At 49.8% G+C, this 23510-nt stretch overlaps 1 protein-coding gene across 2 annotated transcripts in view; it reads left to right on the top strand.

Annotated features, from left to right (window-relative positions):
- The window catches only part of Dhc98D (Dynein heavy chain at 89D), a 35051-nt gene that overhangs the window by 10610 nt on the left and 931 nt on the right, over positions 1-23510 (top strand). For both annotated transcript variants that reach the window (XM_003736431.3, XM_001358390.5), the window contains 31 exons: positions 3-294; positions 406-564; positions 1569-1721; positions 2109-2327; positions 2391-2525; positions 3729-4150; positions 4219-4414; positions 5455-5688; positions 6170-6275; positions 6686-6806; positions 7194-7938; positions 7993-8520; positions 9258-9416; positions 9922-10032; positions 10554-11387; positions 11517-11609; positions 11726-11886; positions 11975-12299; positions 13662-13850; positions 13915-14711; positions 14774-15138; positions 15211-17516; positions 18065-18136; positions 18918-19383; positions 19445-19587; positions 19873-20203; positions 20282-20413; positions 22355-22566; positions 22877-23017; positions 23154-23258; positions 23317-23418. In XM_003736431.3, coding sequence (XP_003736479.3) covers positions 3-294; positions 406-564; positions 1569-1721; positions 2109-2327; positions 2391-2525; positions 3729-4150; positions 4219-4414; positions 5455-5688; positions 6170-6275; positions 6686-6806; positions 7194-7938; positions 7993-8520; positions 9258-9416; positions 9922-10032; positions 10554-11387; positions 11517-11609; positions 11726-11886; positions 11975-12299; positions 13662-13850; positions 13915-14711; positions 14774-15138; positions 15211-17516; positions 18065-18136; positions 18918-19383; positions 19445-19587; positions 19873-20203; positions 20282-20413; positions 22355-22566; positions 22877-23017; positions 23154-23258; positions 23317-23418 — 10354 coding nt within the window. The remainder of the gene's footprint in view (positions 1-2; positions 295-405; positions 565-1568; positions 1722-2108; positions 2328-2390; positions 2526-3728; positions 4151-4218; positions 4415-5454; positions 5689-6169; positions 6276-6685; positions 6807-7193; positions 7939-7992; positions 8521-9257; positions 9417-9921; positions 10033-10553; positions 11388-11516; positions 11610-11725; positions 11887-11974; positions 12300-13661; positions 13851-13914; positions 14712-14773; positions 15139-15210; positions 17517-18064; positions 18137-18917; positions 19384-19444; positions 19588-19872; positions 20204-20281; positions 20414-22354; positions 22567-22876; positions 23018-23153; positions 23259-23316; positions 23419-23510) is intronic.

Here is a 23510-nt window from a genome sequence, read left to right as displayed (position 1 = left end):
AGATTCCGCAAGTACTTCAATCTGTGGGCCTACGAGAAGAGTTTCATATGCCAGAAGTTTCTGATGCGACAAGTGACGCTTATCGAAATCGATGAGAAATTTACATTTTACTCGGCCATTGTTGAAACGATGGGCAGCATGAAGAAGTATCACGACGTGAAGTGTGTGCGCATAAATTTGCAACCATTGCTGCAGAGCATCACGCAGCATGCCCAGGAATGGTGCAACATACTGGGCGAGGAGCTATTGCTCCATGTCAACGAAAGCATGAGGGCAATGCGGAACGAAATCAAAGTGAGTACAGCCAGATGGCAGTCCCACAGCCTGATTGCCAAGTCAATTCCTTGCTCAAACCCTCTCCCTCTCCGTCCTCACTCCCATTGCATATCCTGTGGGGCTGTGCAGACTCTCAGCACGAACCTCAACAAGACCACACGCGAGCTGGAGGACTTTAAGCTGGTCATGCAAACAATCGCCACAATTCAATCGACGACGCTGACCAACGAGCAGAAGATACACGAAATGCAGGAGACATTCACGGTTCTCAGCGAGCATAAAATTACGGTAAGAATTCTCTGCCCGTGGATCTGATCTGATCCCAATCACAGCCAATGCAAAAACCAGATTGAAACGAATTTCCAATGCATATTTTTTTTGGCGCTCTGCCCTCCATTGATTGTGATTCCTCCGCCCCAAACGCCAGCCAGCAACCACCAGGCTGGTGGCTCTTATCCAATCCCTCTAATAGCTCCACATCCACTCATTCCTCTCTGCTTTAATGAAAGTTGCTTAAGTTTGCTAACCATGGCGCTTATTTGTGTATTCAAATGAGCAGTTTTACAGAGAAAATCCCCACCCAAAATCCTACTACGGACGGGGGTAGTCCCGGACTGCGACTGTTTCTATTTCTGTTTACATATGCATATTTGGCGGTGCTGGACGAGGACCATTTCGAAATGGCTTTCCGTTTTTGGCGGTTACATAAATGCAGCAGGACACAGCGATGGAGCGGAGACCATCAGCCAACGACCAGAGTCCCAGATTAGAAGCCAACCAACCAACCAACGAACCATCTCCGGCTGCCAGTGGCTATGCGTTTCTCTGTGCTGTGCTGTGCTCCGCCGTACTGTATGCCATTTTTCGGGATTCGTTTCGTTCATTTATTGATGGCATTTCGTGGCGGCGGCGACGTCGCTTAGCTTTCGGCCAGACAAAACGGAATTAACTTGCATTTTATATAAATTAATGAATGAATGCACAGACCCACACACACACGGATACACACAGCGACTGCCACTGCCACAGACGCAGACACATTGAATGGCGTTGCAATCCGCTGCAAAGGCCAAATGAAAATTTATGCGGTGGCGGCCATGAAAGCTATGCTATAGTTTTTTTCCACTTTCCACTTTCCTTTTGCGTTTTGCGGTGGATGGGTGGGCGTACGGCCACGCCTCGATGGTCGTTAGTGAATTTCGGGCACTTTTCATGATTATTATTTGCACTCAGCGATAATTGAAGGACACTGGTTAATTTTCATGTGCGTTTCCTCCATTTCCCAATTGCAGTTCCCCTACGAGGACATGCTGATGGCCCACCACCTGGAGAAGCGATGGAAGCGACTGTTCCTCTCCGCGCTGTATCGTTCGGAGAAGCTGCAACCAATTAAACAAAAGTTCGCCGATATGACTTCCGTTGAAATTGACGTTTTCTGCGATGATGTAAGTTGTCAGGCGGCCCAGCCGCAGAGCAGAGTAAAGAGGAAAAGGAAGTCCTTAGGGCTGCAAATAGGATTAAGAGCGGGGGCGCAGGGTGCTGTCGACTTTGCATTTCCGCTATTTGGCCTTTCGTTTTTTGTTCTCCAATTCTGTTTTGTTTCCTTCCCCCATTATTATTTCCTTTCAATGGCATTTTAATTGGATTTTTCCGCGCGCTCAACCATTATTGTCAATTGTTAGCGGCGGACGGCGTTGTCGTCAGCGTAAAATGAATTAACTTGAAGTGTTTATCATTTGAATTGAGGCGCAGATGACCAAGGATATTCTAGCTTCTATCTCTTTTGAGACTTTACGCTGCACTAACCTGCGTTTTCTATCCATCGTTGACAGCTGGACGAATTCATCAAGGACTGGGACGAGAATGGCCCTGGGTCGGTGGGCGGCGAGCTGGAGCGGGGCGTACGCCTCATGGATCCCTATGGCCAGAAGATCAACGAGCGCGAGCTGCGACGCGAGGAGCTGGCCAATGCCGAGCGGCTCTTCGATATGCCGATGGTGGATTATCATGAATTTGGACGCGTGCAAACGGAGTACGAGGGTCTTCAGCAGGTCAGAGATACTCCCCTCAAAAGAAGCCCAACGATTAAATGATCCTTTGTACTTGCATTATAGATCTACAAACTGTATAGATCGCAGAAGGCTGCCCGCGAAGTCTGGGGCAAAACCCTATGGGCCGACCTGGATCCCACTGTTCTGACCGAGGGCGTTGAGAGCTATCTGAAAGAGTTCCGGAAATTGCCCAAACCGGTAAGCTCGGGCGACCTCCGGGCGGGGCTGGGGCGGTGCGGGAAAACTTTGCCAATTAAACAAAGTTTTTGGCCTGCTTGGATTTTCATAAAATTACAGACGCCTCGAAACAACAGCAAAATACTTTTGAACTGTGAACTCATCCTCGTTCGCTCACTCTCTCTCTATCTGTCTGTGAATGGAAGGGCGGCTTGGGACAGTCGAACAGAATGAAAGATGAAAGAATGCCACATCTCCTGCTGGGTATCAGCCGTTCGAGCATCTCCACTGCAGCCGTGGTCACCTGAATTCCCCCCGGGCCACCCACACGCCTTGCAGCGACACAATTTTGCACCTAAACTGATTATGACAAATTGATTTATTTACTTCACTAACAAGTTTTTGAGGAATTTCAGCCCCCAAAAGTTTTGTGTGCAGCCAAAAAAGTTTTTCGTGCCGGGGCCTCTCCGTGTCTCCTCGTCTAGGGGGGCAGGTGGCTCAGAGAGGATGGGCTCTGGTATGGCTAGAGGACTAGATTAGTATGGCAAATATTTCATTAGTCTGGTGGGATTAATATAAATAGCGGGCAGAGTGGAGTGCGGTGTGTGTGCACAAATTTGAATATAATCATTCGACATGCACATATTTTAATGCACAGTTTTATCGCGCATAATTTCGGCGGACAGGCACGCCATGGCAGAGCACTGCTGCAAAAGGGCTCTACATAATCAGGCGTTCTAAAATGTAAATCAATTTGTTCAATATTGGAAATAATTAAAATGCCAGCCGGGGGGCTCCACTGGTCCTATCCTGTCCTGGTCTGTCCAGTCCTGTCCTGTCCTGTGTGCGTTGTCCCTTCCTCGACTTGTTGACAGTCCCAGTGCGCTGCAGTTGCCGCTGCCATTGGATTTATGTCCTCGCGTTGGTCGCGAGTGCTATGAATTTTGCATGTGCAAACAAACAGACAGCACTGTGCGCAAACAGAATGCGCTTTTTGGCTAACAACAGCAGCAGCAACAGTAACACCAACAAGAAGAGCAGTGGGAGGAGTTAACCGAGAAACCAAAAACCACCGCACCCACAGGACGGACGCGCGTTCGTCATAATTCAATGCGGGGCAACCACAGGCGGGGCAACCGCACTATTGTTTCAACTGATTTGGCATCACAGCTAACTAACCATCCTCTGGATCCGCCTTCTCTCTCCCTCTCCCCCTGCCTACAGATTCGCCTGCAGCCGGTGGGCCAGCAGGTGGAGCTGCACATGAAGCAGTTCAAGGGCACTGTTCCATTGATGGTCAGCCTCAAACATGAGGCACTGCGCGAGCGCCATTGGTTGCAGCTAATGGAGAAGACGGGTCAGTACTTCGACATGTCGCCGACGCGCTTCACGCTGGAAAATATGTTTGCCATGCAGCTGCACAAGTACCAGGAAATCGCCGAACAGATCCTCACCAATGCCATCAAGGAGTTGCAGATTGAGCGCGGAGTACGCGCCGTCGAGGACACCTGGGCGGTGATGAGCTTCAAGATACTCAAGCACTACAAGGGCATGGAGGATCGAGGCTGGGTGTTGGGACCAGTGGATGAGATTAGCCAGGTGCTGGAGGACAACGGCATGAATCTGCAGTCCATGGGAGCGAGTCAGTAAGTGAAATGAAATTAGTTTATTCAGATCTGAGTTACATTTCCTCCCCCCCATTCGATAAACACAGATTCATTGGCCCCTTTCTGGAGACGGTTAACAAGTGGGAACGCACTCTTGCTCTGGTCTCGGAGATCATCGACGAGTGGCTGGTGGTGCAGCGCAAGTGGCTATATCTCGAGGGCATATTCATTGGCGGCGACATTCGCACACAGCTGCCGGAGGAGGCCAAGAAATTTGATGACATTGACAAGTCCTATCGAAGGGTGAGAGTCTGGAGTCCCGAGTCTCGGAGTCCTCCTTCATTGCCGAACTTGTGTTTGCTTGTTCTGGTTATTTGGTTATTGGGTTATTTGGTTGTTTGCTTTCGACCGGGAGGCCAGGGGCATGCCACCAGGCATACTTAGTATCTGCTACAATTTATTTGAGTTGATTTAATGTGTGCCGACAATATGGCGACTCCTTACTTAACGGTAAACATAATACGCATGCAAACGACTGCTTTCTATAGACACACACACATACAATAACATGCTCCTCAGAGCACACAAACACACGCAAATTACGCATACGCCTCGTCGGCCCAGTACGGATCCAGGGAGAGTCCTTATGTCCACAAATGCCAAGCACTTTCACCTTCCCACTCACTACTACTGCTTCATTTGCTGCTACCTACCAATACCAATACCAATACCAACGCCAATAGCCATGAAATCTGCTTTTGTATGGACACAGCCGTAGTATCTGTGTGTGTGGGTTCGGATGGATGGATGGATTTGTGTTTGTGTGTGTGTGTGTTTGGCGCTTAACTTCACTTAACCTTGCCAGCCGCCACTTGCTCTCTCCGGTTTGCTTTACGTTTCATTTGTAACATTTGCCGCCATATTTGATGCCATTTGTGAAATGATTTATTATTTTGATTTGCTCTCCACATTCGTGTTAAGTTCATACACTCACAATCAGATGAATCTACTCAAAAAATCATTCTTTTAGACCCAGACTAAGAGTACAACTAATGTAGTTTATAATCGATAAAAATAGAAGATAGATTCATGATTTTTGAGGCTAACACTTACTCTTTACGTACTATATTTCATGCCAAGCGGTAGAGCATCTTTTGGCCTGCCTTCCTTCCTTAAATGTTGGTTTGCTCTCTAATATGTTTGATTGTATTTCGGTTTTGGTCGTTGCGCTCATTGGCTTTCATAATAATTTACTGCCCTAACTGGCGTTACCATTGGCGGCCGCTTCACTTCAGTTCTCTTCTCTCCTTTCCTCCTGTACTTTACTTCCTTTTCCATTGCAGATCATGGTCGATTGTGCCAAAAATCCGTTAGTGGTGCCATTCTGTACAATACCCGGACGCTTAGTGGATATACAAGGCTTGGGCATTGGCTTGGAAAATTGTCAGAAGTCGTTAAACGAATATTTGGACTCGAAGCGTCGCATTTTTCCGCGTTTCTATTTCATATCCACCGATGAGCTGCTCTCCATTTTGGGCAGCAGTGAGCCATCTGCAGTGCAGAACCACATCATTAAGGTGGGTACAAATGTGGGGTCTCGAGCTTCAAGTTGCTCTGTGGGTGGGGATCTCCTCCTGTGGGCGTGGAGGTGGGCGTCGGCGTTTGGGCTATGAAGTGGGGGCTTGGTTCGGTTTTCTGGTGACAACAACAGATTTGCCAAACTGCCAGTGACATTATTTTTATGTACGACTGGGCGTGTGTGCATGTATATGAGCAAGAGTCTTGCCATAAAAGTTAATGTCACTGTTTATTCGTTCTGGCCAATGTCCATGGCGGAAATTACGCCAATTTCTGCAACACATGCATGGCACGGAAACCAGTAGTAACAAGAACCAGAACCAGAACCGAACCCACTTCCATCCAGACGTCCCTTGAGCCGTGGTAAATTTTTATGAATTTATTTGGCTTATAAATAAAAAGTATTCCTTTCTTTTTTTGGCTTTTCCCTCTGCATTGATTTTGCAATTTTCATTTTACCCTCGCCAACCCGCTCCACAGATGTACGATAATATCAAGTCTCTGCGTCTGGTCAAGGAGGGCAGCCTGACGATTGTTACCGCCATGATATCCAGCGAGGGAGAGGTCATGGAGTTCCGTCACATTGGTAGGTACAGCATTGAAATGGTTGAAATGGAGCTCCTTCCAGTTCCGTTCTGTTCCATTCCGAACCGATCCGCTCCAGAGCCAAGAGCTTGCCACAATCCAACATTCAACGCAGTACGCACTGATTGCCAATTTTAAAATTGAACTTTTTTATGGCATTATTGTATTGTCTGGCAGTGGCTGTTGCGACTGGCTGTTTGGCCAATTTCTTTTAATTAATTTGAAGCCAGTCCGCAGTTGGCATTCGCCATTCGGCATCAGCATGGGTCCATGGGTCCCGTCCTTCCCGGAGATGATTGCTTCTTTCTGTTCGCGCTGTACAACAGCAATTTTATCGCTGTTGTATACACACTTATTGATATTGGCAACTGGGGTTTATTTATGCGGTTATTGTTTTTGTCTTCTCGCCAGCGAGGGCCCAGGGTCGTGTCGAATACTGGATGAACGATGTGCTGGATGAAATGCGTCGCTCGAATCGCTTCATAAGCAAGACGGCCATCTACGACTTTGGCACAGATCTGGTAATTGCAAGGTAAGTGAGAGTTCGTCCGAACGTCAGCTGGGCGGCATAAAACATATTTTATGCCTCCTGCTTCACATCCTCGACACTCACATCCTTCCTCTGCTGGAACAATAAGTGAGACAATCGGCCGGAGGGGGCGACGGACAAACAGACAAAGAGACAGACAGACAGAGACTTCGGCAGCCAATTCCTTTTATGGCCAGTGATTTACATTGCAAGGAGAGAGAGAGATGTGGACCGGGGATGTGTCCACCTCCCACTCTCGCACTCGGACTGTATAATTTTGTCATTTCGCGCGATTTATTATTTTGTTTGAGCCGCGACGGCGCATGGCTGAGCATATTTATGGCCAATTGTATTAAATTGACAGTCATTGGGCACTTTCGATTTCTATAGACCCGAGTGGCTAATGAACTACCAGGGAATGGTGGGTCTCGCAGCCAGTCAAGTGTGGTGGACCGCCGAGGTGGAGGAGGCCTTCGATCAGGCCCAGAACCATGGCAATATGCGTGCCATGAAGGATTTCCTCAGCAAGAACAACTACCAGATCGAGGAGCTCGTGCTCAAGGTGCGCTCCAATCTGTCGCGCAACGATCGCCTGAAGTTCAAGGCCCAGTGCACGGTCGATGTCCATGCCCGCGACATCATCGATAGCTTTGTGCGCGACAATGTCCTGGATGCCAGCGAATTCAGTTGGGAGAGCCAGCTGCGCTTCTACTGGGTGAAGTTCTACGACAATCTGCACGTCTTCCAGTGCTCGGGCAGCTTCGATTACGGCTACGAGTACATGGGTCTCAATGGACGCCTCGTGATTACCCCCCTGACGGATCGCATCTACCTGACCATCACTCAGGCCCTGCTCATGAATCTGGGCGGAGCGCCGGCCGGCCCAGCGGGTACAGGCAAAACGGAAACCGTCAAGGACCTGGCCAAGGCCATGGGTCTGCTCTGTGTGGTCACCAATTGCGGCGAGGGCATGGACTATCGTGCTGTGGGCACTATTCTTTCGGGTTTGGTCCAGTGCGGTGCCTGGGGCTGTTTCGATGAGTTCAACCGGATAGACATCTCCGTCCTCAGTGTGATATCAACGCAACTGCAGACGATACGCAATGGTTTGATACGGAAGCTGGAACGATTTGTGGTATGTAGAGCAAATTTCTCATTCTACTTTGATTAAATATTGAATTCGTTTCAGTTTGAAGGAGTTGAGATCAAGTTGGATCCCAAATGCGGTGTATTCGTCACCATGAATCCTGGCTATGCCGGACGCACAGAGCTGCCTGAATCGGTGAAGGCTCTGTTCCGCCCCGTGACCTGCATCAAGCCGGATCTGGAGCTGATTTGCCTGATCTCTCTCTTCTCCGATGGCTTCCTTACGGCCAAAGTGCTGGCCAAGAAGATGACGGTGCTGTATGCCCTCGCTCAGGAGCAGCTCTCGAAGCAATGCCACTACGATTGGGGTCTGCGTTCCCTCAACTCTGTGCTGCGTATGGCGGGAGTAATGAAGCGACAGTCGGAGGATCTGCCTGAGGCTGTCGTTCTGATGCGAGTGCTGCGCGATATGAACTATCCAAAGTTCATATTTGAGGATGTGCCGCTGTTCCTGGGACTCATCAAGGACTTGTTCCCCGGCATCGACTGCCCACGCGTCGGGTATCCCGACTTCAATTCCGCTGTGCGTCATGTCCTGGTCAACGATGGTTACATTTTGCTGGCCGATCAGGTGCGTCCGCCAATCGTCGGCTAGTTTCTGCCCTGTCATTACAGTGTTGACAGTAAACACAAACTGGAGACTGGAGGTTGGCCTTTCCTGGACCTGGACCTGGACCTGAACTGCTCCCGGACATGACAGTGTCCTTGTCAGTGTCCTCCTCCTGTCCTGGCACTTTGACACTTTGTAAATTGCGCCATGTCGCATAATCGCAAATGAAGGAAATGTTACAAAGCATTTTGCAGGAAAGGGACCAGGCCAGGCCAGGGCAGGGCAGAGCGGGACAGAGCAGGAAAGCCCACATCCAATTTCAACTTTGCTCTGGCTCTCTACTACTCTCCTACTCTCCAGCTCTCCTTTCTTGCTGCTGACAATTTTCACTAATACAATTTTCCATTTCTTTGGTCCTCCCACTCCTCGCCCACTCTTCCCAATGCTCATCTCCATCTCCTACTGGGTTTTTGTGCCACTTTCATCAAACAAAATGTTGCACAAATGTCGCACAAAACCACCCCGCACTGGACGCCCTGCACGCCATGGACATCGCCGGATATGGACAACTGCTGGACATGTGATGTCGTCGACTCCCTGATGCTGCTGCTGTACCTGGTGTCCGCTCCTGTCCGCCTCCGGCAACATCATTTATGACAACTAAATCCCAACAACGGCAACGCCTTCGGATTTGCTTTGCTTTGCTTTGCCCCACCTCTCGCTCGCTGCACGTCTCTCCGGGTTGTATGGAAGGACAGGAGGACAAAGTGGTGCAAATGTACGAGACCATGATGACCCGGCACTCGACCATGATTGTGGGCCCAACAGGTGGCGGTAAAACTGTCGTCATAAATGCTCTGGTCAAAGCGCAAACCCACATGGGCCTGCCCACCAAGTGCATTGTGCTTAACCCGAAGGTAAGTGCGGACGTACTGGACCCTACTTTTGTACTCCGCCCGCCCCACCCCACACACGGCAGGCAACACTCTCGCAAATTGCTCGACGGCAGGTCCTGCTCTGTATTTTTTCGGTCCGTTTTCTTGTCGTCTGCCTTTATGACCACCGGGGATAGGTCCTTAGGACCGTCCTGCACTTTCCCTTTGTTTTACGTATTTTGCTTTGTCCAATCTGGACTTAAGTGCTTGTGAAATTGTTCAATTGAATGTGCTATAATTAGTTGCCCAATAGATACACAGATAGAGGTATCTCCTCTAGATATCTCTCTCTCTCTCTCTCTCTTTCTCTAGAGTTCAAATAAACCAAATATTTGTGTTGATGATTTATTTCTTTAACACACATCTGTGTATGTGCATGTGCAAAAACATATCCCTTTAAATAAGTATCATTGGGCCATATGTGAAAATGTTTTTCTTACCGCTGCTCCCAGTTGCTGTTATATAATACCTTTTTTTTATACCGCAGGCCTGTTCGGTTATTGAATTATACGGCTATTTGGATATGGAAACGAGAGATTGGATTGATGGATTGTTTTCAAATATATTCCGTGAAATGAATAAGCCCATCGAGCGTGAGGTATGTATGTGGTTGAAGCTGTGGTTAAGAGGGGGGAGTGAAAACACCTGCCCAGGTGGCAGACAACGCCAGACAGAGTGGCGTCGTCGTCGTCGTCGTCGACGTCGTCGTTCCCAGGTGAATTTGAAGTGCAGCATCAGCGAATCTTTTTCGCACAACGCTCAATGTCAGTTCAGATTCAGTTCGAGGCTCAACTGCAGGCTGAGGGTTAGGTTAGATGCTCTCGATGGCGGTGTGCAGTACATCATTCATGCGGAAATCGCGTTCATACAGTAATAAGCTGCGATTGCACAACCACCAACCACCAGTCACCAGTCCAGGGTCCTATCCTATCCATTCGCCTCTGCAAAGTAATCTTTCGCTTTGGCATTGGGATGGATGAGGCTGGTGGATGGTGGGAATGGGGACACCGTCGACGTCGACGACGACGACGACGACACCAGTGACAGGCATTGTATAACACACTTAGGCTAATGCAACCCAACACCATCCACCATCTACCACCTACCACCCACCAACAGGAGCGACGCTATGCCTGCTTCGATGGCGACGTCGATGCACTGTGGATCGAGAACATGAACTCCGTGATGGATGACAACAAGCTTCTGACTCTGGCCAACGGAGAGCGCATCCGCCTCGAGAACTACTGTGCCCTGCTCTTCGAGGTGGGCAACCTGTCGTACGCCTCTCCGGCTACGGTGTCGCGGGCCGGAATGGTCTACGTGGATCCCAAGAATCTGCGCTACAATCCGTTCTGGCAGCGTTGGGTGCTCACCCGACCGGAGCCACAGCGCGAGATGCTCAACGATTTCTTCGAGAAGATCATCGTCCAGGCTATAGCCTTTATAGTGGAGGGATTGGATGGCACCACGCAGGGGAATCCCCTGAAGATGGTCATAATGCAGACGGACCTCAATATGGTCACACAGTTCTGCAACATATACGATGCAATGCTGCCCGTGTATGGCCCGGGCGACAACAAGAACTACGATGAGCCCGTGCTGAAAGTGTACAATGTGGACACCTTGGAGTGCTGTTTCCTGCAGGGTGTCTATGGGTCCATGGGCGCCTGTCTGCTGGAGAAGCATCAAATTGTGTTTGACGAGTTCATGAAGCGTATTTCAGGCTTTCCCCTGTTCCAGGATACGCCGGAAAATCCGGCCAGCGGCGGACAGTTCCCACAGAGCAAGCCAACACTCTATGATTACTTCTGGGACATCGCGGAGAACTGCTGGAAGGCATGGGAGTGGATTGTGAAGCCCTATACCCACGACCCGTCGGTGAAGTTTAGTGAGATTCTTGTGCCCACGGTGGATAACACGCGCACCAATCGACTGCTGGCGCTCATGAGTGAGGTGAGCTCTATTTGTGTGTGTGTGTTTGTGGAAAACCCATTAAAGTGGCTTTGACTCTGTGCCACCTTAATAATGTTTGTATCTCTCCTTCCTGTACGCGTACGCGCGGCTCTCTCCTTTTTCCCGCAGATCAAACGACCCGTTTTGCTTGTCGGCGAGGCGGGCACATCAAAGACGGCCACCATCATGCAATATTTGCGCAATCTCAATTCGAATGTCAACGTAATTGAAAAATCTCTCCCACAAACGTCAAATCCAATGCTAACATGCTCCCCTTCTGTCACTCCTCCACTCCCACTCCCACTCCCATGCCCATTCCCTGCTTCATCTCTTTTCAGATCATACTCAATATTAATTTTTCATCGAGAACCTCATCGTTGGATGTGCAACGCACATTGGAGGCAGCTGTTGAGAAACGCACCAAGGATACGTATGGGCCACCGATGGGCAAGAAAATTGCCTGCTTTATTGATGACATGAACATGCCGCAGGTGGATGAGTGAGTACAGAGGCAGGAGGCATATAGACGAGACGATAGAATGACAGAAACACTTTTTCCTTCTCTTAACTTCCTTTTACCTTCTCAGCTATGGCACCCAACAGCCTATTGCCTTGCTTAAGCTCTTCTTTGAGCGTGGTGGCATGTATGACCGCGACAAGGATCTCCTTTGGAAGAAATTTAAGGACATGACCTTCTACGCGGCCATGGGAACGGCCGGCGGAGGCCGCAATGAGGTGGATCCTCGCTTCATCAGCATGTTCTCCACCTACAACATTGTATTCCCCAACGACGAGTCGCTCATACAGATCTACTCATCCATCTTCAAGGGCCACTTGGACTTCATTAAATTCCCCGATCGATTTATGATGATTGCCGACATAATTGTCGTTATGACACTAAAGTTATTCAAGGTGGGTTCTTGGTTCTTGGCTTTATTGCAGGAGTATAATAATATTATACAGGAGCTATATTCATATTATGTGACACCTTGACTTCATTCAGTCGAAACTCTGTAGAAAGAAATCAATTCCATTCTCGAAAATGCTTTAAAGCCTCTCACAAATTTTATGAAATTCGATTTACATATGCAAATAACGACAATTTTTCATAATCTGCTTTGCTTTTCCCTTTCCCCTTTCCCTTGCCAACCATCCGTCTCTCAGTTTGCTATACAATGGAAATGGAAATTATTCAATGGTCTGTAATGCACTACGTAGTCGAGCTACGAAGCGGCGTCATCGTCGTAGTCGTCGTTCTAGTCCTCTCCATCGTCCTTGTTCTCAATCTCCTAGTTGCTCCATTGGTTTTTCGAGTGCAACTCAGTGCCGGAGCCATGCTATAGCTCTGCTGGTCCCCCGTTCTCCACCACTCCACAATGGTCACCCGCCTCGACTGCTGCCTAGTTGACTGTGTCTGTTTCTCTGTCCCTGTCCCTGTCCCTATGCCTCTGTATGAGTTAGAGTGTATGCCTCCTACCTCCTATCTCTTTCGGAATATCTCGGCCGGAGCAAAATTTGATTATGTTCAAGTATTGAACTGAAGATGGCTCTTTTCACAGCGGTGGGCGTGGCAAAAGTGGGGCAAGGGGCATTAGTTTATGGTCCTTTTAACAATTGTTGACACTAAAATATTATCGCATTTCATTGCGTACAGATAAAAATGCATTTGTCGCCACAATTGCCACAAGAAGCATCCCATCCCATCCTCTTCTCTCTGTTCCCAAAAAATATATAGAAGAAATGATTTACTCACACCTGCAGCTAGAGTCCGACCCGGAACAAGCACCCCATCCCCCATGGCCCATTCCTTCCTCTGCTCCTTCCTGCCACCCGAGTTCGTATGTCTTCTTTACACACTCGACGCGCGCCGGGGCAGGGATATTAATGCGCCACGAAATGGAGTGAAATGAATTATTTGAATAGAATTGCCGTTACTCAGACCCAATGCTGCCACAGCTACTGCTCGGTGGTGCTTCTGGTGCTGCTGCTGCTGCTGCTGTGGCAGGGCTGCAACTCGATAATGGCTGTAAATTCAGCAACTTGGCAATGTCCCCTCGGGCTTGTAGGAAGCCCATTTTGAATGCATATTGCTGGTCGAGATAAAATTGATTTGTGTAGCGTTGCCCCATCCTCCCCCCGTTCCAGCTCTGGCGAAGGGAAGGGGAAGGAGAAGGGGTGCCACTCGGTGACTGTCCATTGTGTGTGCAGTGGCCCGCTGCTTAATGCTAATTGTCGCCTCTGGGTGCTTCCGATTCTCCTCTGGCTCTCCCACAGATGGTAATTGTGGACCTGCCGCCAACGCCCTCAAAGTTCCACTACATCTTCAATCTGAAGGATCTGTCGCGCATCTTTGCGGGTCTGCTGCTGATCGAGCCGACATGTTTCAAGAATCTGAGAGAGTTCATCAGGGTCTGGCGCAACGAGTTTACTCGGATAATATGTGATCGCCTGATTGCGGATCCCGTAAGTAAATCTTGTCTATGGGTAACCACCATGAACTTCTTCATTCCCCATTCTCTAATCCTAGGACATCAATGGTGTTCGCCGTAATCTGGCCAACGAGGTGGAAGAGCGTTTTCCGCCCGAATTCGAGGAGGCACATGGATTCATTGATACGACCACCGCTGAGGCAGAGGCCCAGGCCCGTCTGCTGTATGAGGCCTATGCGGATGATGCCGCTGCTGCCGCTGCCGAAGAGGAGGGCGAAGAGGAGGAGGAGGAAGAGGGCCCTCAGGTGATAATGTCGCTCAAGGACTATGTCCTGCGAGATCCCATACTATTTGGCGATTTCCGTAACTTCACCAACGAAGCGGAGGCGCGTCTCTATGAGGATCTCCTCGACTACGATTCGGTGTGGTCGCTGTTCATTGAGATTCTAGAGGAATACTGCGAACGCAAGCAGAAGATGACCCTCGTCCTGTTCGAGGACTGTGTGGAGCATCTGACCCGAGTGCATCGCACGCTGCGCATGAATCGCGGTCATGTTTTGCTCATCGGCGTCGGTGGCTGTGGCAAGAAATGCATCACCCGCTTGGCCGCCTTTGCCGCCGAATGTGAGGTATTCGAGATCACAATTTCGCGTGGCTACAACGAGACCGCCTTCCGAGAGGATCTCAAGGTGCTCTATACATTGGCGGGCGTTAAGCGAAAGAAGGTTGTGTTCTTGTTCACGGCAGCACAGGTGGCGGAGGAGGGCTTCCTGGAGTTGATCAACAATATTCTGACCGTGGGACAGGTGCCAGCCTTGTTTGCTGACGAGGACAAAGATAACATTGTCAACCAAGTGCGCAAATTCGCCGAAGAAGAGGGACTCTCTGCATCCAAGTGAGCAACAGCATGACCCCTTTTTCTGTTACCCATCCGCTCAATCTTTACTCCTTCCACAGGGACTCCGTTTGGGCCTACTTCCTGCGCACCTGTGCGGAAAACCTTCACGTCGTCCTGTGCATGTCCCCAGCCGGCGAAGCACTCCGAAATCGCTGCCGCAATTTCCCCGGACTGATTGGCAGCACCTACATCGATTGGGTGTTCCCCTGGCCCAAGCAGGCGCTGTATGCGGTGGCCAAGCTGTTCCTCACCGAGCATGCCATGATACCGGCGGCCCATCGGGACAACATTATCGAGCATGTGGTTCATGTGCACACCACCATACAGCAGTACTCAAAGGACTATCTGCAGAAGCTGAGGCGCAACAACTTTGTGACACCCAAACACTATCTGGACTACATCAACACCTACCTGGGACTTTTGGGTAAGCAGTGAAGCAGTAGCAGTAGCGATAGAGCACTATTCGGAGCACTATATAACCCCGCACATCTTACAGAGGAGAAGCATCTGTTCATCACGCAACAGCGTCAACGGCTGGGCGAGGGCATCAAGAAGATTGAAGAGGCTTCTCTGCAGATCGATGAACTGCGGATCATTGTCACCGAGCAGAAGAAGAACGTGGCCGTTGCCTCGGAGGAGTGCGAGGCGATGCTGGTCACCATCGAGGCTTCGACGGTGAAGGCCAACACAAAGAAGGCCGAGGCCTCGGAGAAATCCGTCGAGGTGGAGATAAAGGGCAAACAGATTGCCGTGGAGAAAGAGGAGGCCGAGGAGATCTTGGCCGATGCTATGCCAGCCCTGGAGGAGGCCAGACGCGCGCTCTCAGAGCTGGAAAAGGCTCAGATCACTGAGATTCGATCCTTTGCCACCCCCCCGGCTGCCGTGCAGGTTGTGTGCGAGTGCGTGGCTATTCTGAAGGGCATTAAGGAGATTAGCTGGAAATCGGCGAAGGGCATGATGAGCGACGTGAACTTCCTGAAGGGTCTGATGGAAATGGACTGCGAGGCCCTTACCCAGAAGCAGATCACCGCCTGCCGCAACCACATGAAGACCCAGAACCTGGACGACATGGGTAAGATATCCATAGCCGGAGCGGGACTCCTGAAGTTCGTGAAGGCCGTCCTCGGCTTCTTCGAGGTGTATCGCGAGGTGAAGCCGAAGAAGGAGCGCGTCGACTTCCTGGTGGAGGAGCAAGAGGTGCAGATCAAGCTGCTCAATCACCTGAACGCCGAAATCACTAAGCTTGAGGAAAAGCTGGCGGCCCTCAACGAGAACTATGCCATTTCCATGAAGCAGATGAAGGCCCTCACCGAGATGATGCAGCAGGCGGAGCGCCGCCTGATCGCCTCCGATAAGCTGATCAGTGGGTTGTCCTCGGAGCTGATCCGCTGGAGCGCGGAAATGGCCAGTCTGGGGCAGCAGCTGATCGACAGTGTGGGCGTTTGTCTGATCAGCTCCTCGTTCCTGGCCTACACGGGCGCCTTCACCTGGGAGTTCCGCAAGGCGATGGTGTTTGACGACTGGCTGGAGCACATCTGCTCCCTGGAAATCCCCGTGATTCTGCCGTTCAAGATTGACGCTTACCTCAGCACGGACGTAGAGGTCGCGCAGTGGACCAGCGAGGGTCTGCCGCCGGACGAGCTCTCCGTGCAGAACGGCATCCTCACCATGCGCGCCTCCCGCTTCCCGCTCTGCATCGATCCCCAGCTGCAGGCTCTTCAGTGGATCCGCAAGAAGGAGTTCCGCCACAACCTCAAGGTGCTGTCCTTCAGTGATTTCGACTTTTTAAAGCAGCTGGAAATGGCCATAATGTATGGTCTACCAGTGCTCTTCGAGGATGTGGACGACTACATCGATCCTGTGATTGACGATATCCTGCAGAAGAACATCCGCATGCAGGGAGGCCGCAAGTTCGTGATGCTCGGCGACAAGGAAGTGGACTGGGATCCCGGATTCCGTCTTTATTTGACCACCAAGTTCTCCAACCCCAAGTTCGATCCGGCAGTGTATGCCAAGGCGCTGGTCATAAACTACACGGTGACGCAGACGGGCCTGGAGGATCAGCTGCTCAGCGTGGTCGTGGGCACAGAGCGACCGGATCTGGAGCAGCAACGCGAATTCCTCATTGCCCAGACAAGCGAGAACAAACAGCTGCTGAAGCAGCTCGAGGACTCGCTGCTGCGTGAGTTGGCCACTTCCACGGGCAACATGCTGGACAATGTGGAGCTGGTGGAGACACTGGAGAACACCAAGGGCAAGGCCGGCCTGGTGATGCAACAGCTTAAGCTGGCCGAGGACACGGCAGCCGATATCGAAATCCTCCGTAATGGCTATCGACCGACATCGAAGCGGGGAGCGGTGCTCTTCTTTGCCCTCGCCGACATGGCCACCGTCAACAGCATGTACCAGTATGCTCTGGCCGCCTATCTCGATGTGTTTGTCTACTCCCTGCGCAAGGCCGTGCCGGATACGGTGCTGAGCAAACGTCTGAATAACATAATCAAAACGCTGACTGAGAATGTCTACTCGTACGGCTGCACGGGCATCTTTGAGCGGCACAAGCTGCTCTTCTCCTTCCAGATTGCCACCAAGCTGGCACAGCGGGAGGGAGTTCTGCTGCAGACCGAGCTGGACTTCTTTATCAAGGGCAATATTGCTCTGACCAAGAGTGAACGCTCCAATCCATGCAAATGGCTGCCCGAAAAGAGCTGGGAGGATCTGCTCAAGATGGCCTTTGATTTCCCAGAGCCATTCGGCTCCTTGCCGGATCATTTCGGTCGCTACCTCACCGAATGGAAAGAGGTAAGTTTTGCCACTGCATTTGGCCTTTAAATGGTCCTTTTTGAATGCCCAAAAATGCATATCAACGAAAAGGATTGCTAAATGTTCATGTTTTTCATGTTTTCCATATTTTTTTTGTGTCTTCTTTTCCGATTTTCCACATTTCTCTTTTGGGGCTGCATCATCTTCAACGTCAACGTCAACTACGACTCCGATGCCGTTATCAAATTGCTGTTCCTGGTCCTGCTGCTCCGTGCTCCGTGCTCCGTGATGTTGGTTTTGCTGCTGCTCTTTCCTTTCGGTGCTGTGACGATGCTATAAAATGGCCAACAACAACCACAACAACTTGGACAACGGATGGACGATGGGACTGGTTCTGGTTCTGGGTCTGGTTGTGGAACTGCTTCTGATTCTGACTGGCATGTGGCATTCACTGACTTCCGTTTCGTTGCCGACGCTCATTTTGCCTGCACTTATCGCCCATCGCCCATCGCCCATCGCCGTCGCCGTCACCGTCACCGTCACCGAATGCCCATGAACTGTTCTGGTGGCCGTCCGCCCGTTCTCAGTGGTACGACTTGGAGAATCCTGAGGAGGTGGCATGTCCGGGCGACTACAACATCAATTGCAATGCATTCCAGGCAAGTGCCGGGTTGGGTCTGCTGTGTACTTTCGCTTTGCATGCTTTCAGCTCTCGAGTGGCGGCTCCTGGGTCTGGTTCGGTCTCGGGCCAGAAGCCGCTCCTCCTTCTACTCCTGCTGCTCCTTCTACTGCTGCCGTTGCCATTGAGCGTTATTGGATTTCGTACTTTATGCTCGTTTCTAGTGGATTATTATGTACAAGCCATACCCATACCCACAGAGACACATACCCCACGCACATACCACACTTTACTTTACTTGGGCTCTTGGGCGCTTAGTTTTACTCGACTTTCGCAACGTCCTGCAACTTTGGCGCACATTTTCATCTCAAGTTATTAGCAGCCTGTTTTTGTCAGCCAGCTCTCTCTCTAAGTCTCCCTGCCTGGCTGGTTGGCTGGCTGGCTGGCTGGCAGGCAGTATCTATGTGGTATCCTCTATATGAATGGTGTCTCTGTGTGTGTGCATTACCATATTTTATCAATTTTCCGAACCATTAGATGAGCGGCAATTTGCGCCCGCAGTCGCACTTGAAACCAGCGTCAAGCACTGAAGCGAGCCCAATTTGCACTCGAGTTTTGCTTGAAAACCGCAGCAACGACACCAACGATGGCAACGGCAATAGCAATAGCAATAGCAACATCTGCATAGGGTCCACGGATCTTTGGGCTAACTATGGCGCGGAGTGATGATGAGCTGTCAGGCAGAGCTCAGTGTCATTGTCATTTTGTTGTACTTATTATAATGTCTAATGCTCGACAATCTCCATCTACCGCCCCCTTAGAAACTGGTGTTTTTGCGCTGCTTCCGCGTGGATCGCATCTTCCGCTGCATAAATCAATACATTGTGGAGACAATGGATGAGTTCTTCATTATGCCGCCGGTTGTGAGCTTCTCGGCCATTTATGAGCAGACATCCTGCACGATGCCCGTCTGCTTTATCCTGAGTGCTGGATCGGATCCCACCAACGATCTCATCAAGCTGGCGGACACGATCATTGGCATGGCCAACTTCTGTCACATATCGCTGGGTCAGGGGCAGGAGAAGGCTGCCCTGAAGATGCTGGACACGGCCTTGCGCCAGGGCCAATGGCTGATGCTGCAGAACGGTCACTTGCTAATTCGATTTGTGCGGGAGCTGGAAAAGTACTTGGACAGAATCGAGAATCCGCATCCGGACTTTAGGCTGTGGATAACCACAGATCCCTCACCGGCATTCCCCATTGGTATACTGCAGAAGTCCCTAAAGGGTGAGAGATCTAGCCATTTGTCAGCGTGCCTGATGCTATAAGATGTTTGTCTCCTCTGCAGTTGTCACTGAACCACCCAATGGCCTGAAGCTGAATCTTCGCTCTACGTACTTTAAAGTGCGTCAGGAGCGACTCGAGAGCTGCTCCCATCGGGGCTTCCGTCCCCTGGTCTATGTCCTGGCCTTCTTCCATGCCGTCGTCCAAGTAAGTGAACCAATAGATACTCCAATTTATTGTCCAGGGCGCAGTTGGTCCGTTGAGTTGAGTGTGCTCTTCAGTTGTTTATTTATTAATTTCTTAATTTTGAGTAGCTGAAAGCTTTTCAGACCCAACTGCACCGAAACTGGTTCTCAATTGATGGAGCAGCAATTGCACTCGCAGTCGTCGCTGCCTGCAGCAAATTGTTATTGATCGCTCTGTGACGATGCGGGGGAGGGGCCCTGCAATTAATCTGTATACTCGTAACCGTTCCGTTCTTCACTTCCGCAGGAGCGTCGAAAATACGACAAACTTGGCTGGAACATAGCGTACGACTTCAATGATTCAGACTTTGAGGTCTGCACCGAAATCCTGCGCACCTACCTGAGTCGCTGTGCCGACGATAAGATACCCTGGAACAGTCTCAAGTATCTCATTGGCGAGGTCATGTATGGGGGTCGCGTTATTGACGATTTCGATCGGCGCATCACCAACTGCTATATGGGGGAGTATATGGGCGACTTTCTGTTTGACGAATTCCAAGTGTTCCACTTCTATGAGGATGAACACGTGGACTATTGCCTGCCCGAAGATGAGACCATACTGAAGGAGGACTATATAGGTGAGTGACGAGACAGAGGGGTCGGGTCGGTGGACCCAATGCCAGAAGCTATTTACATATGTAATGCATTGATAACAGCGCACATCGACAAACTGCCGTTGGTCAATAAGCCGGATGTGTTTGGTTTGCATCCGAACGCGGAAATCGGTTATTACACAATGGCGGCACGCAACATTTGGAACAGTTTGATTGAGCTGCAGCCGCAGACTGGTGAGTAGTGGCACACGACCAATCGAATCGAAGCGAATCGAATCGAATATGTATCCCATTTAGCCGCATTGAAGGCATATCTCTGTGGTCTAGCTCTGGGGGAATACCCGTGCATTGATAATTTGATCAGTGCTCGGGTGTGGGTGAAAAAATGATAATAATGTAATATAGATATGCGTTTACGTATGGCCAGGGCCAGGGCCAGGGCCAGGGCAGGACAGTGCAGAGCAGGCCAGGGCCCTGGTAAATGGTTCAATTTGCATGCAACGTGTGCCAATTGTCAGCCGTTTATTACATTTTATCTTGTTGTTGATTTTTATTCGCATGCCGTTGCCGCTGACGCTGCCGCGTGCCCTGGCTTTGCTCTGCAATGTTGTATTTTTGGCATGCTGAATTTTTAATTTAATTTAATTAATTAGTTGCGGTTTTGCAATTAACTTTATTGCATGCGCCATTATTGCAAGCACACAACAGCAATGCACACATTAAAAATTAAAATAGATGCACACACAAATGCAGACATGCCCTCCGACACATTCAGGACACACACACACACACACACACGATGGGTCAGGTTGGAGGGCAGGACAGCGGACACACATCCACTCACTTTCATTCAGTGCCCACAAATCGCAGCGAATCGAGTTCAAACCTCACCGCACCGACCGCCATCAGAAGCACCAAAAAATGGCGAAAACGTCACGCAAAAGTCGATAATTTTTGCGTTGCGAGCTTAAACGTGTTAAAACCGCCATCAGAGTGCACTTTTACCAGTGCACACCACACCCCACCCCACCCCACCCACACATGCGTTTATTTGCTACCCTGCACAGCCACTCACACACAACGCACACGCACCAACTCATGCATATATGTATGGACCTGTAAATAACTGTATATACAATTTCGAAAACTCTTTTAAATATATTCGCACACACGAAGTGACCAAGTGGACACCCAGCGAAGTCAATGCCGGTAAAGTATTCCGCGTAAACAACAGACCCCAACCACCCGCCACCCACAAGTTACCCCTCCTTGCCTGCCCATATACCAAACCAATACCCAATCGAATGAATTCCTTACTCAACCAGCCCATCCACCGCCACTGAAGTTTAAATAAAAATAATAATAATAAGGGCAAATATTTTCACTGATTAAAAATCGAGTTGAACAATTTTATTTCAATTCGCGGAGATATGGCCAAGTACCAATGGACCCAATGCAGTTCGGCTGCTGCGAATTTTAAAAGTGCTACAAATAATTGCGATGGAAATATCTATATTTATGTAGATACAAATCAGCGAAAGCCTATTGACTACCAATAGATGGGAACCCATTTCAATCGAATTTAGGAAAGATTCCCGAAAATTTCAAACAATTAACAGATAAATTATAGATTCGGTCTGCAACCCCCGTAAACCCTAATTAATAAAACATAGCTGCAAACTCAGTTTAGTCCCATTTAAAAGAAGCTTCGAGTATCCCAAAAACCTTCATAGAAAAGGTCATTTTTCCCAGTCGAAAACTCAGTTCAGATTCATTTGATGTGCCTTCGCCTCGCCAATACGCTCGATATTCCATCGAGTAGCTCCCAGAAAAATGGCCATAATTTGCATATTCATGAGCTTTAGTATTTGCTAATTGACACTTTAACAAAAAATAAAGCAGAGCATAAAAAACGTTCTATCGGGGTGCCAACACAAGCCAGATAAAAAGGAAAATTAATAAAATACTCGTCCGAAAAAAATACCAATACAGAAAGCATAAGATAAATGTACATAAAAAAGGAAAACGGAAAAACCACAGCCTCTGCATACATTACAAAGGTTTTTTCTCGCCCTTCTCCTGCCACTTTACTCTACCACTGCCACAATCCTTACTCACTCCTCTCTCTCTTTTGGCTGTCTTGGCCATCTCTGTTTCTGTGTTTGCCCCATGCAGGCGAGGGTTCGGGCGGCATCAGCCGTGACGACTTCATCGACATGGTGGCCGCCGGGATACTGAAGAAACTGCCACCGGCCTTTGAGACGTGGCGCATTCGCAAACAGATCCAAATGAGTCTCTCCCCCACCGGTGTGGTCCTGCTGCAGGAGCTGGATCGCTTTAATCTGCTGGTGATTCGCATCAAGAAAACTCTGGAGCTGCTCCGCAAGGTAACTACTATTAAGAGATTGTCTTTCCGGCTCTGGCTCTGGTTCTGGTTCTGGCCAAAACTGTCAATAGACGCCACACATAAATCCTTCAGGCTTGTTTTGTTGTGCATTCTGTTTATGCATTTGCCATTTGCCATTTGCCAACTTGGCTAAGGACCAAGCAAACGACAGATCCTAAGCCATGGCTGCATTGTGTTGCCAAAATAAATTTACAAATGCAAATGAACTCGAGCCCGAGTCACGCCCACACATGTGCCGCTGGGTGTGCCATTGTGAGCCGCTTTTTAATTTAATTGCATGCTCTCCGCAGGCCATTGCTGGTGAAATCGGCATGGACAATGTGCTGGACAACATTGCCAACTCGTTGTTCAATGGCCTGCTGCCAACATCCTGGAGCTCCCTGGCGCCGGCCACATGCAAACAGTTGGCCAGCTGGCTGGAACACTTGCGGGTGAGTTCTCCAATGCTCCTCCGTTCCATAGTCGTGACATTCGCTCTAGCGTAGCTCATTAATCAGCTTAGCGCTGAATCAATCAAGTTCCTGGTTCGTGTCCACTAATCAGCTCTTTCTCTCTCTCTCTCTGCAGCAACGGTCCGTCCAGTACAAGTATTGGTCGATATCGGGCGAGCCGTTGGTCATGTGGCTGTCTGGACTCCACATCCCGCAGAGCTATCTGACGGCCCTGGTGCAGGTGAGTCGGGGGTTATGGACAACGAACGAACGCACTCTTATTCCTATCGCCTTTGCAGATTGCCTGTCGCAAAAACGCCTGGCCATTGGATCGCTCGACGCTCTTCACCTATGTTACCCAGTATGCGGACCCCGACGATGTCGAGGAGCGTCCCGCAACGGTAAGTGGCATCTACCACCTCTTTTTCTATCTATCCATCTATCGCTCTAAATGCAAAACGATGACCAAACTGTCCGGTGCCGCTGCCGGTGC

Source organism: Drosophila pseudoobscura, chromosome 2 (assembly GCF_009870125.1).
Source record: "Drosophila pseudoobscura strain MV-25-SWS-2005 chromosome 2, UCI_Dpse_MV25, whole genome shotgun sequence".
Classification (NCBI taxonomy): Eukaryota; Metazoa; Arthropoda; class Insecta; order Diptera; family Drosophilidae; genus Drosophila; species Drosophila pseudoobscura.
This window is presented reverse-complemented; position numbering and strand designations above follow the sequence as displayed.